The following is a 12477-nucleotide window of genomic DNA, read 5'->3' as shown; positions in this document are numbered from 1 at the left end:
AGGTTGAAGCTCGAGCACGTGCTTGATTCTCTGGGGTATTTCTTCGGATTCTGGACAGCTAATCTATTCGGAACTGTCGGATTGTGGGACATCTTCAGCAACACTGTCATTGTCACTGCCACCTTCACTGTCTATTATTCTTATTTTTCGCCTTCTTACACCTCTTACTTCTTCATTCTCTTCATCACTGCTCGCGTTCGCTGTTTCGTCAAGCTCTCTGTGTATAGCTGTAATTTCCTCGTTTAGTAACTCTAAATCAAACTCATCTTCACTAGAGCTTATGTCGTTACCACGATTCATGGTACTATGGATCAAAAACTTTAACTTTTCTAGATTCTTTGCCACGGCTGTCAGGTTCGAACTAAGACCAAAAATGCAGTCCGGTTCGTAACTGCGTACTAATTTCTGATAAGAAAGTTTTATCTCTATTTGAAGAAATATCATTTTACACTTTATAAGATTATACAAAGAGAGGAATCTTTGTCGAAGAAATTAAACTTTAACAACTATCGACGCGCATCAAGTTACCGCTGCGTACGAAGTGGTGAGCGACAATCACTTCTCGAGTTGCGGCATAAAATCGCGTGGTGAGTGAGACTCACCTACCGAGTGCAAAGGGTTATTATTATATAAATAAGACAAATATATAATCTTAACTTTTTTAGAAAATATGAAAAAATCTATGACGTTAATATATATCGATGATAGTGATAAATCTATTTCAATAGGATACATTTACTCGTACACGTTTTTCTTATCATTTTTCTCTACTTTGTAGTTTTTCCTTTCATTATTTCACATTTTTCCTTTTTATTCTTATCTTCTTCTTCTTCTTCTTCTTCTTCTACTTCTTCTACTTCATTTCTCGGCTTTTCCTTACCTTTTCTTCTTTTTCTTTTTCTTTTTTTTTTTTGTTTCCACGTTTGTTTCCCTCTAGCTTTTTCCCCTTTGTGTATATCTCTCGAGAGGAAACTCGTGTTCGCGCTAGCCAACGACCCTCGACTACCTTCGAGTGGTCCAATTTGGTCTCAAGCGACCAAAGTCTCGTCTTACCTTGTCTTCTACTACTTTGCACAGTCCAATGCCCAAGATAATATGGCAAAAGTTTGACTTTTAGTAGTAGTAGTAGTAGTAGTGGAAGAACGAAAGAACGAAAATCAAACAAACTATCTTTCTCTTACCATTTCTTTTATTTTCCTACTTTTTTATTTTCTATCTCTATCTTTATTTCTCTTATCCTATGTCGACGTTGGATACATAAATGAATACGATTTTTACGTATATAAATAAACGTATAAATACGCATACCTAGATATCTTATGATGGGTGTTGTGTTCACGTATATATATATATATATATATATATATACCAAGAATATTCAAATTATTTTTATCGTACGAAATTCAACGATGGCATATTTTCGTTTACGACTCGTATCGTTCGAAAACTTTTTTTTAACCTACCTGACGTATACTTATTTTTCCAACACACAAAATACGTATAATCAAAGTAGAGAAAGAGAAAGTAAAAAAAAGAATGTAACGAAAAAAAAGATAATGTTACATGTTTGTTGTAATTATTTATTCGTGAAATATGTAGAGTAGTTATAAAGTAACATATAATTATATATATATCTAGTAGCAAATTTTTTAATTAATAAATAATTTTTAAATATTTTTTTCTTATATAACATTAATATAATATATCTTTGGTTCTCTCTCTCTTTCTAATTCAAAATATTATATTATATTTTAAATGGGAAGTACTACTATGATAAGCTCAGGTAAGCGAAAAGAAAATTGGCTGCTGACGCACTAGGTTTCGTGGAACGTGAAAATTACGAAATAAAAAAAAAAAGAAACGAAACAAAAAATAGAGAAATAAAAAGAGATCCTTATTTTTGTAGGAAACACGTTAGATATCTCGTTCCGAGGCCAAATAGAAAATGAAATATATATATATATATATATGTGTGTGTATCACACGTATGTAGTGAGGTAAGCAACTTTGTTATTTTTATTTTTCATTATTTTTCTTAAATAAAATAACGAGCACGCTATTATATCTTACCGTTCTGAAAAATGATTATATATAATTTCTCGCGAGTTTGTAGAAAAATTTGTTTAACCACCACCCGGCAGAGAGTAATCATAAGACTAAAGCTTTGGAGAAAAGAAATTAAAAAAAAAAAAAAAAAAAAAAAACATAAAGCAAAATTTTTTTCGTTTTTTTTTCTAAAATTTTTATTTTATCAGTAAATATGAAAGTGGGGACAACAAAACAAAAATGGTTTCAACATTAACGATTTGTTCCTAATTAAAATATAGAAAAACTTGGTTAAATAAAACANCTGAAAAATGATTATATATAATTTCTCGCGAGTTTGTAGAAAAATTTGTTTAACCACCACCCGGCAGAGAGTAATCATAAGACTAAAGCTTTGGAAAAAAAAAAATAAAAAAAAAAAAAAAAAAAGAAAAAAACGTAAAGCAAAATTTATTTCAATCCTTTTGATAAAATTTTTTATATTTGTGTAAATATGAAAGTGGGGACAACAAAACAAAAATGGTTTCAACATTAACGATTTGTTCCTAATTAAAATATAGAAAAACTTGGTTAAATAAAACAAAGTTAATGAATGATTTATTCTAAATGAGAAAATATTATATACATACAAAAACTTATATCTCGAAATTCATTAATTAAAATAAGATCCACATGTGTATTGATATTCTTTTTTTTTTGAAACGTTTTGGTCGAATACCCCTCCCCCATATAAAATATACTAACCATTAGCAATTTCACGTGAATGAGAACAAAAAGAAATCTGTTGAATGCGACAAAGTAATAATGTATCATTGAGTATAGTATAATAGGCGGAAAAATATTATGTATCTGTATTGGTATACGAGTATTTGTTTCTCTTCCTCTCCCCCTTCTGACCCCGAAGTAAAATGAGATTCACGTGGATATTTTTTCTTCTTTTGTTTTCCCAATCATGAATGCACGTATGAAATGCAAAAAAAGGAAAAAGGTATTTACAGTAACGATTTCTCGAGAATGCAAAAAAAAAAAACTTTGTTGAATGCAACACAAAATGTATAGTAAAAAAATGTTATCTATGCATTGGCACAGAAGTATTTTTTTTCCCTTCGCCCCGTCAATAAAATGAGAACCAACGTTCGTTCTTTGTTTGTTTCAACCCTTTCGATGAATACACGTATAAAATAAAATAAAAATAATAACGTTAAAGCGTTTCATTTTATTTTTTAATTTTTTAAACTACGAAAAATGATTTAAAAACTCAATCGAATAATCGTATGAAATGTAAGAAAATGTAAAAAGAAAAAAAAAAAGAAACAAAAAGTTTGGTATGGATTTGAACAAATATATCGTTTAAAGTAATAAAATATTATTATCGTGTATTTCTTATTCTAAAAGTTTTGTGAAGACGAGTAGTAGTGAAGTAATATAACCTGACGATCGTTCTACCCATGACTATACCATAACACCAAGAATATCCGACGCGATCGAGGGTAATATCGATTTGGCAACCATTCCTTTTGGGTAACATCTTCGAAGAAAAATACTCGCATTGTCGTGAATGCTTTTCTCAGCGAAAGCAAGAGGAATGATCGTGCTTTGCCTTAGTTTTATACGATATAGTAGTACACACATACAATGAATGGAAAGATCTTATAAGAAAGGAAACGAATACTCGGGTTATGTTTCCCAACACGTTCGTAACACAGAAAAGGGGTGAAAGCTGTAACTTGAGGAAAAAAAAAAGAAAGAAAAAGAAAAAGAAAGAAAGAAAGAAGGAAAGAACATTCGCGATGTAATGCAACGATTATCGTACTCGATCTTTATGGTCGAGGAGAATAGTAATCGTGCTCTTTCCTAATTTTGGCTCAGAATACTTTATTTTATTTTCTATCTGTGATAGACTTTAATATATACGAATCACAAAACGTGAAGAATTATTTCAATGTGTGTATCTTACATAAATATATTTTATAATCATATATACATATATCGTAATAATTACACATCTTTATAGTATAGTATTTATTTAAGAAATTGCATAAAAATTAAAAGAAGATTAAAATGAGAAGGTTATAATTTTAAATTTGATGTATTAAGTGAATTATTACCTTCGTAAACATGCGCAACATTCAGCTCATTTTAGCATTCTTTTAACTATTATGCAATTTGTTAAATAAAACTATAATATTAAGATGTAATTATTACAATATATGTATATGAATTAATTATTATAAAAATAACTGAAAAAAATTATGTTTGATGTATTAAAAATAATTATTAATAGTTTAATAATATATATATATATATATATATATACCGATGTATTTTAATTTATTCAAATAAACATATTTCGATAGATTTTCTTTTATACATTTTTTCGAAAATTTCTTTTAAAATATGTTAAAAATATGATCGAATTACAATATGGGTCATTAGTAACGAATGAATTGTTAAATTAAAAAATTTCATTTGAACATTGGACGATACTCGTATACGTAAATTATTATCTGAAATAATTTCAAACTGAATATAATAATGACGATGAAATGAATTATTACTTTTCTCTATTTTTTTAATTGAACTTTTTTTTCCTACCATCTTTTTTTTTTTAGGTCGGGTGTGGGTGGATTTCTCCTTTCGTTATCAATTAATTTAATTGTCGGTTATACTTATTATTTTGTTCGTTGTCAGGCACAAGCAGCCTTGATGTACGACGCGGTCTTCGTTCTCGTTGAAGCGTTCAACAAGTTTCTAAGAAAGAAACCTGATCGGAACAACGTCAGACGAACAGGAAACAGCAGTCAGCCAACCAACGGCACGAGATCTCTTGATTGCAATAATAGCCGTGATTTGGTCACGCCGTGGGAAAATGGCGATAAAATATCGAGATTTCTTCGTAAGGTATGCGCAAAATCATTTTTAATTATTTATTAATATATATTAATTATATATATATATATTTTTTTTTTCAATTGTACAGTAAAAGAAAGAAAAAAAAAGAGAACAATTATAATTAGGAATGATAGAAGGAATCTAATGTTTCTTTTATTTTTCTTTGTTTTTTCCTTTTTGCAAATTTACTTATTTAATAATTTATAAGACCTTTAGTTAGAAAAATTCGTTTCGTCGTATTTTTCAACTCGCGTAAATATTTTTTTCGAAGGGTGGTGGGAGAGTGGGGATGAAAGAAAAGTTTCAAACATTTGACTGTACCCTTACATATATATTTATATATATATAGTTGTTAAACCAAATTATGATTCTAATTAAAAAAAATGGTATTTAGGTGGATCGGAGTATTTTCTTTTCTTTTTTATTTCGCGTGGACGAACTTTTAAATTAAGACCAAAAGTAGTAGAGAACTCGTCATATTTCTAACACACACACACACACACACATATATAGAGATAAATAGCTTCGGAGAAAAAGTTTCAAACGTTTGACCGTGTATCTTACACTTTTTTAGGGGATAAAATTATGGTACCAATTATAAAGTGGACTTAGTAAGGTCAGACATTTGGTTTTGCTTTGTTTTTTTTTATTCATCTTTCGAAATCGACGAACCAAATTTTCAAGGAAAGTGCAAAGGCGTGTCGAATTAGAAAGTTTAAAATGAGAACAGTATTATAATATATATTTTTTTTTTTCAGTAAAATAATATATTGAAGTAGACGAATAGAAAGAAAGGTTTCCAATTTTCTACTTTTTCAAATGTAGAAATAACATGTTCGGGAAAGGTAGAAACGGGATTGTCGAATTTCTAAGTAGGTGGGTTTTCGATCTGTCGCAAATATCGGACTACCGAAAGTACCATGGACCTCTATCCTACCGACATATTCCTGACAGTGACAGTAATTGCCGACACTTTCGAACTGCTAACGGAATTCCTATGGGGGTTTAGTTCCCAGTGAAATAGTCAGTATATGGATACCCTTACGTCCAAAGTCGCTTCCTTAGCATTCTTCGTGATACCGTCTAACATAAAACTTGTCGATATCAGCAAAGAAATCCAAGTTACTTGAGAGAAAAAAATCCGAAAAAAAATTCACATTTTCTCGCATTTCCTCTTACTACAAATGTCTGATTCTTTAACGATCTTTAAGATTAAACGTAAGTATATCAGTGGAATTGAAAGATTTGCGTGATCGTTTGGTTCAATCGATATTATTATTATTTCCAGGTCGAAATCGAAGGATTAACTGGAAAGATACGTTTCAACGATGATGGTAGAAGACAAAATTATACACTACACGTTGTAGAAATGACAGTAAACAGTGCGATGGTTAAGGTAAGAATAAAACGTGATTATATTATAACATTATAATTTACTAAATGTTTAAACATTTATGGGGTTATGTTTTTTTTCTTTTTAGGTAGCTGAGTGGACCGATGAGACTGGATTTCAAACGATAGCAGCGAAATACGTCAGATTACGTCCCCATGAAATAGAAAAGAACAGAACTTATATCGTAACAACGATTGTGGTAAATTCGAAAATCAATCCTAATTATATCCGTAATGTTATATCAATACGATAAGTATTATTTATTTTTGTTTTTAATTAAACAGGAAGAACCTTATATAATGAAGAAAAAATCCGAGGACGGTGAAACACTTATTGGCAATGACAGTTATGAAGGTTATTGCAAAGATCTCGCCGAATTGATTGCTAAAAAACTTGGGATAACGTGTACGTATTAACAAAAACAAACAAACAAACAAAAATATATATATAAAATATAACGATCCTTTTTTTTTGCAAATAAAATAATTATATTATAAAATTTTCCAGACGAGTTGCGAATAGTAAAGGACGGAAAATATGGGACAGAAAATCCTGAGGTTCCCGGTGGTTGGGACGGAATGGTCGGTGAACTCATTAGAAAGGCGAGTGCCAAAATCTCTCCGGTAACGCGTACGAATTCAATGAAAGAGCTAGTTTCCTGATAAACTTTCCTGAAAGAACTTGTCGAGTGGCCCGATCTAATTCGACTACCCGAAAGAGTTTGCTATTGATCCTTGGCAACTTTCAGGGAACGGCTAAAGGGGCTGTTTTATCTCACGGTTGAACGTTCTAACGACATCCAATAGATGACTCGAGCTTGCAAGCTAACTCACCCTCGTTTCTCGTCGGGGTAGAAGAGAATTCAAATAGAAAGAAAGAGAGAGAAAGAGAGAGAGAGAGAGAGAGTATCGAGCTACATCTATTGGATGTTACTGAAAGTGAAATACCCCTGAAACGAAAGCATTAACTTTCTCTCTGATCGAACGTTGGTATTTTTGTATGTTTGTTTTAAAACAAACTATCAGGATTTTATTCTTTACTCTCTATCAGATCATTTTAACATATTTAAGAAAAATCAAATAATATCGTTTAAAAAAATATTACGTTATAAGTATTTTATCAACACACACACAGTATAATTATTAATAATAATATTAAATAATTAAGATGTGTGTATATTTCAGGAAGCGGACATTGCCATTGCACCAATGACGATCACTTCGGAACGGGAGCGCGTGATTGATTTCAGTAAACCCTTCATGTCCCTCGGTATCAGCATCATGATAAAGAAGCCCATCAAGCAGAAGCCTGGGGTCTTCAGTTTTCTCAATCCGCTGAGCAAGGAGATCTGGGTGTGCGTCATCTTCTCATACATCGGAGTGTCCATCGTCCTATTCATAGTCTCGAGGTGAGAGACGATAATACTGGGTGAAAACCTTTCCCAACCACACCCCATCCATCCCCCATACATCCCCTCCTATGCCCTCCCCTTTCCTTCCCTCACCTTTCCCTTCTGTCTTTTCTATTCTCTCGTTACACGTACACTTCTCGTTTATGTAATCTATCCAATACAAAATTCTTCTCCTCTTTGAATAACTTTTACTCCCCCGAGTAGATAAAGTCCGTACGTAGTCGGACTTGTTAAGGAGTTAGACCGTATCAAGGCCATACACTTATAACCCTAAAATAGATACGATAGATATGTGTTGTAAGATTTTTATTCTATATTTATATATCAGTTTGCATATCGTTTTACGTATCGTAATAACATTGTTGACGTATCCAACTATTTTTACTTTTACATATATATATAAGAAAAATGATCTGATTATTTGATCTCATTTATTTTATCATTTCTTTTCTGATTGAATTTAAGATATATCAGAAATTATCTGATAAACTCGACTAAACTTAATTTTCTAATATTTTGTTTTTGCTTAATGACCGATAACTGTGTGTTAGAAAAAGTAATATTGCAAGTTTAATACTATTCATTTCTATTGTTTCGTAAATACAATTGTTGTATATTTAATTTGACTTATATTATCCTTTACCTATTTTATCATTGCTATTTTTTGTTTTATTATTGTTCTTGTTCTTGTTTCTCCCTTTCTCTTAGGATTGTCTTTGTTTTTTTATATTTTCAATTATATTCCTGGTGCATATATTTCTCTTTATTCTTTCTCCTTTCATAGTGAAACGCAATTAAACGACAGTATTTTTATTTTCTTGCCAGGAAGAGAGTGGTGGGTGGTTAGGTGGAAGCACGACGGTAAAGTGCCGCAGTTACGTGCACAGCTAGTGCAATTACGCGTGCATTTATCGCGATTCAGTGGTCATATTATGCCACACCGTGCCGACGATAAATTCCCCCACTGTATCCCTTTCTCTTACCAACCCCTCATCTACCCACCCTACCCTCTCATGTGCTTTTATTTCAGACCCGAACGCGAGGTATTTGCGTTTCTTATCTCTTCGCGTGATTCTTTACCTAATGAAAGTAGGTTCACGACGATAAATGAAGTCGAAAATCTTGATAACTTAGAACCCATATTACTGCTAATTTCACTGTTAATTCGACTTTAAAGGGGATGCTCGATATTAAACGCACTTTTTTTCCACCTCTTTCTCTTTTTTTGTATTTAATTAATTGAAATACATTTTGATTTACAAATAAAATCAATCGTACAAGAGTTCCCTTTTTAACTTTAATTCATTTTTGGATTGAATACAATTCGAAAAATTCGATCAATTTCGAATAAACTTTGTATAAATGGAAAGAATTTTATTACTTTTTTTGATTTTGTTTAATTATTGAAATGAAATAAGTCGAATTCGTGTATATACAATAGTACGTATTAGTTGTTATTATATTCTGTTTGATTAATTGAATATATAAAAATTGTACAGATTTTCACCATACGAGTGGAGAGTATTGACGATAAGCGGAAGTGGTGATCCATCGATATCAGGAAGAAATGATCCAAGTTTACAACACCCTCATACGCCTCAAGGTTCACCACACATACAAGCATCCAGTATGGCCAATGATTTTAGTATCATCAACAGTTTATGGTTCGCTTTAGCTGCGTTCATGCAACAAGGTTGCGACATATCACCCAGGTAATTATTTTTTTTCATGAAATATTTCTATCGAAATTTATGAAAAATATTTTTTTTTTCCCCCCATTAATTCTCTCGATTGAAATAACAAAAGGAAATAATAAATTATATATTTTCTATATTCGTTAAATTTATTATTTATTAATAAACGACGTTCACTTAATTAATAAGATTTAATTTTTAAACATAATACATCAAACAAATTCACAAATATCTTATTGTTGTTACGAGAACAAAAAGATTAATATTAATAATCTTCTTTTATATATATATTTTCACTATAGGAATATTTTCCACCCTCGATATTTTATTCGCATTTAAAATAAGTCTTTAACATCTTCATGCTGACTTAATTATAGACTTTATGTCTTTCGTCTAACATTTTCATTTTCTTCTTGAAACGAGCGAGAATATACATATATTTTTTAGATATATATATATATATATGAATATATAAGTTTATACATAAAAGCGAGGAAAGAGAGAATAGCATCCTTTGACCGAGTCAACTCGAGCGTATTCTCGATTGATAGGATGAATTGTGTAAAATTCAAAACTCGCTCTTTAAATTTTCTATATAAATGTTCCATAACTTTTCATTCTCTCTCTCTGTCTCTCTCTCTCTCTCTGTCTCTTGTTCTTCTTCAGAGCAAACACAGATACACACAAATACGTATTTTCTAAATAATTAGCCAAAAATACCCTCATTGCATCTGATTGAAAAAAGAATACAAAAATAATAATCAAACGATGATCACGTAAAAAAGAATAAATAAAAGAATAATAATTGAATAATAATAATATAGAAAAAAAACAAACGAAATGAAATATAAATTATATAACGTTAAAATGTTAAATTAACATGATTACTATTATTCGATCAGAAAGGACGGCTTTATTCTTCTTCTTACTTTTTTTTTTTTATTCCTTTTCCTTTCTATTACATTATTTTTTGTTATCGTTGGCCTTGCGTAATAATATAATTCAACGTAAAAACTTTATAGTAATCGTTTTCTACTAGAAAGCCAACAAAACAAGGTAGCCAATCCGTTCGTTATTCTAGTAGTCCCTCCTTCCCTACACCCTTCCCCCCTCGCCCTCCCACCCCGAGTAGCTCATTTAAATGAGCGTGTTGTGTTCGTGCTCGAATGAACAATTTTTCTCGCGACACGCGCTCCTTACCGAGGTCGTACATTTCTCTCTCTCTCTCTCTCTTTCTCATTCTCATTCTCATTTTTTCTTTCTTTCTTCCTTTAAAAATTGCTTGTTTTTTCTTTTTTCCTTCTCTTATTCCCTTAATCATGTTGAAATTCCCTGTCTTGTTTTCATTACTTTTTCATTTTTTTTTATTTTGTTTTGTTTTCTTTTCTTCTTTTAATTCTGAAGAGAGAGAGAGAGAGAGGTGCGTTTAAAGCGCCTTGATGTCTGGAGATTTTCGATTAAATAACGAAACGGTAATAAGAAAGGTCAGAAATTGAAATCACGATAATATATGTTCGTGATAATTCGTTGTTATCGATCGAAGATGCAAAAACAAAAAAGAAAAACAAAAAATAAGAGAATGGAAAGAAGAAAGGGAAAGGGGTGGTAAAGGAACTTTCGTTAACGTTAGAAAAAAAGAAAAAGAAAAAAGATATGTTCCAGAAAGAAATGGAAAAGGAAAGGAAGAAGAATATTTATTCGAATTATTAATTAATTATTATTATTATTATTAAGAATTCTTATCTATATAGGTCGAAAGTTCTAATATGTTCTTTATTCCTTTCCCAAAATGTTCATTTACGCGAGCTTAAAAAGTGCGTGCGCATAACTCTGGCACTCCTATCTCTCGTTATCCATGCTAAAAAGAAAAAGATAGAGAAAGAGAGAGAAAAAGAAAGGGAGAGAGAGTGAGCAGAACGCGTGCTCATTTCGAAACTAGGTCTCAATTAATTTACATTCCGTCGTAGTCGAGTTGGTGGCCACCATAGCGACCACCACCACGAATCTAACGCGGCAGGCTCCTTGATTAATGGTTTAAATATTCCCCCCTTACTGGTTACGATATGAATTGTAAATTTTTCCCGGAAACTTATGCATCCGTCGTACCACCCTATTCTCTTTCTCTTTCTTTCTTTCTTTCTTTCTTTGTCTCACACGTACACTCGTTTTTTCGAATTTTTCTTTCTTGCTCCCTTAAACACCAAAACCCCACCTCTCACCATCACGCTATCTCACTCTATTATTTTTCTTTTTTTCTTTTTTACTTTTTTTTCTTTTTTATCTCAACGATCAACCCATCTTCTTATAAGAAGGAATCATCATCCGTTATTAAATATGACTGAATATTTTTTCGCATAATCCGATTTAGTGTCCTTTTCTTCCACTTTCGGTTACGAAACTAGATTCGAATGAAAATCCCTACGTAGTCGAGATGAAATAGGAATCTATCTTTTGTCCAAGGGATTTATCGAGTCCCATGAATTTGGATATTTGATTTGATTTCGTTTGATTTGATTTGATTTGATTTGATTTTGAAAGACAGACGACTCTAAGATAAAATAGAAAGTATTATAAGATAAAATTTTCTATTATTATTATTATTATTATTTTCATTTGTATATATGTGATTATTTGTTAAATTATTTGATTGAATGAAAAACATAGGTCGATATCTGGAAGAATAGTTGGAAGCGTATGGTGGTTCTTCACACTTATCCTGATATCATCTTATACTGCAAACCTTGCCGCATTTTTAACAGTCGAGAGGATGGTAACTCCTATAAATTCACCGGAAGACCTTGCCTCGCAAACGGAAGTACAATATGGTACCTTGTCTTCCGGATCAACGTGGGACTTTTTTCGTGTAAGTAATCGTAAATCGATCTACACCATGACGAATGATTAATTAACTCGCTTTATTTCTTTTCTTATCATTTTCGTATATCATTCTATATATATATATAGTTCTATTTTAATGAATATTAATTAAAATATATATATTGTAATAATTACATCTTTATAGTGTAGTTTTATTCAAAAAG

The 12477-nt window shown here is 31.1% G+C and overlaps 1 protein-coding gene across 3 annotated transcripts in view; it reads left to right on the top strand.

Moving 5' to 3' along the window:
* LOC106786213 (glutamate receptor 1) overlaps window positions 1–12477 on the top strand; it is a 209026-nt gene that overhangs the window by 187573 nt on the left and 8976 nt on the right. For all 3 annotated transcript variants that reach the window (XM_014747355.1, XM_014747353.1, XM_014747354.1), the window contains 8 exons: window positions 4738–4947; window positions 6227–6334; window positions 6420–6530; window positions 6616–6736; window positions 6839–6933; window positions 7516–7739; window positions 9242–9454; window positions 12101–12299. In XM_014747355.1, the coding sequence (XP_014602841.1) occupies window positions 4738–4947; window positions 6227–6334; window positions 6420–6530; window positions 6616–6736; window positions 6839–6933; window positions 7516–7739; window positions 9242–9454; window positions 12101–12299 (1281 nt within the window). The remainder of the gene's footprint in view (window positions 1–4737; window positions 4948–6226; window positions 6335–6419; window positions 6531–6615; window positions 6737–6838; window positions 6934–7515; window positions 7740–9241; window positions 9455–12100; window positions 12300–12477) is intronic.

The sequence above is a fragment of the Polistes canadensis genome, unplaced genomic scaffold (assembly GCF_001313835.1).
Source record: "Polistes canadensis isolate GaletaPanama2010 unplaced genomic scaffold, ASM131383v1 scaffold_68, whole genome shotgun sequence".
In the NCBI taxonomy this organism is placed as follows: Eukaryota; Metazoa; Arthropoda; class Insecta; order Hymenoptera; family Vespidae; genus Polistes; species Polistes canadensis.
The sequence above is the reverse complement of the archived record's forward strand: the minus strand, read 5'-3'. Positions and strand labels throughout refer to the sequence as shown.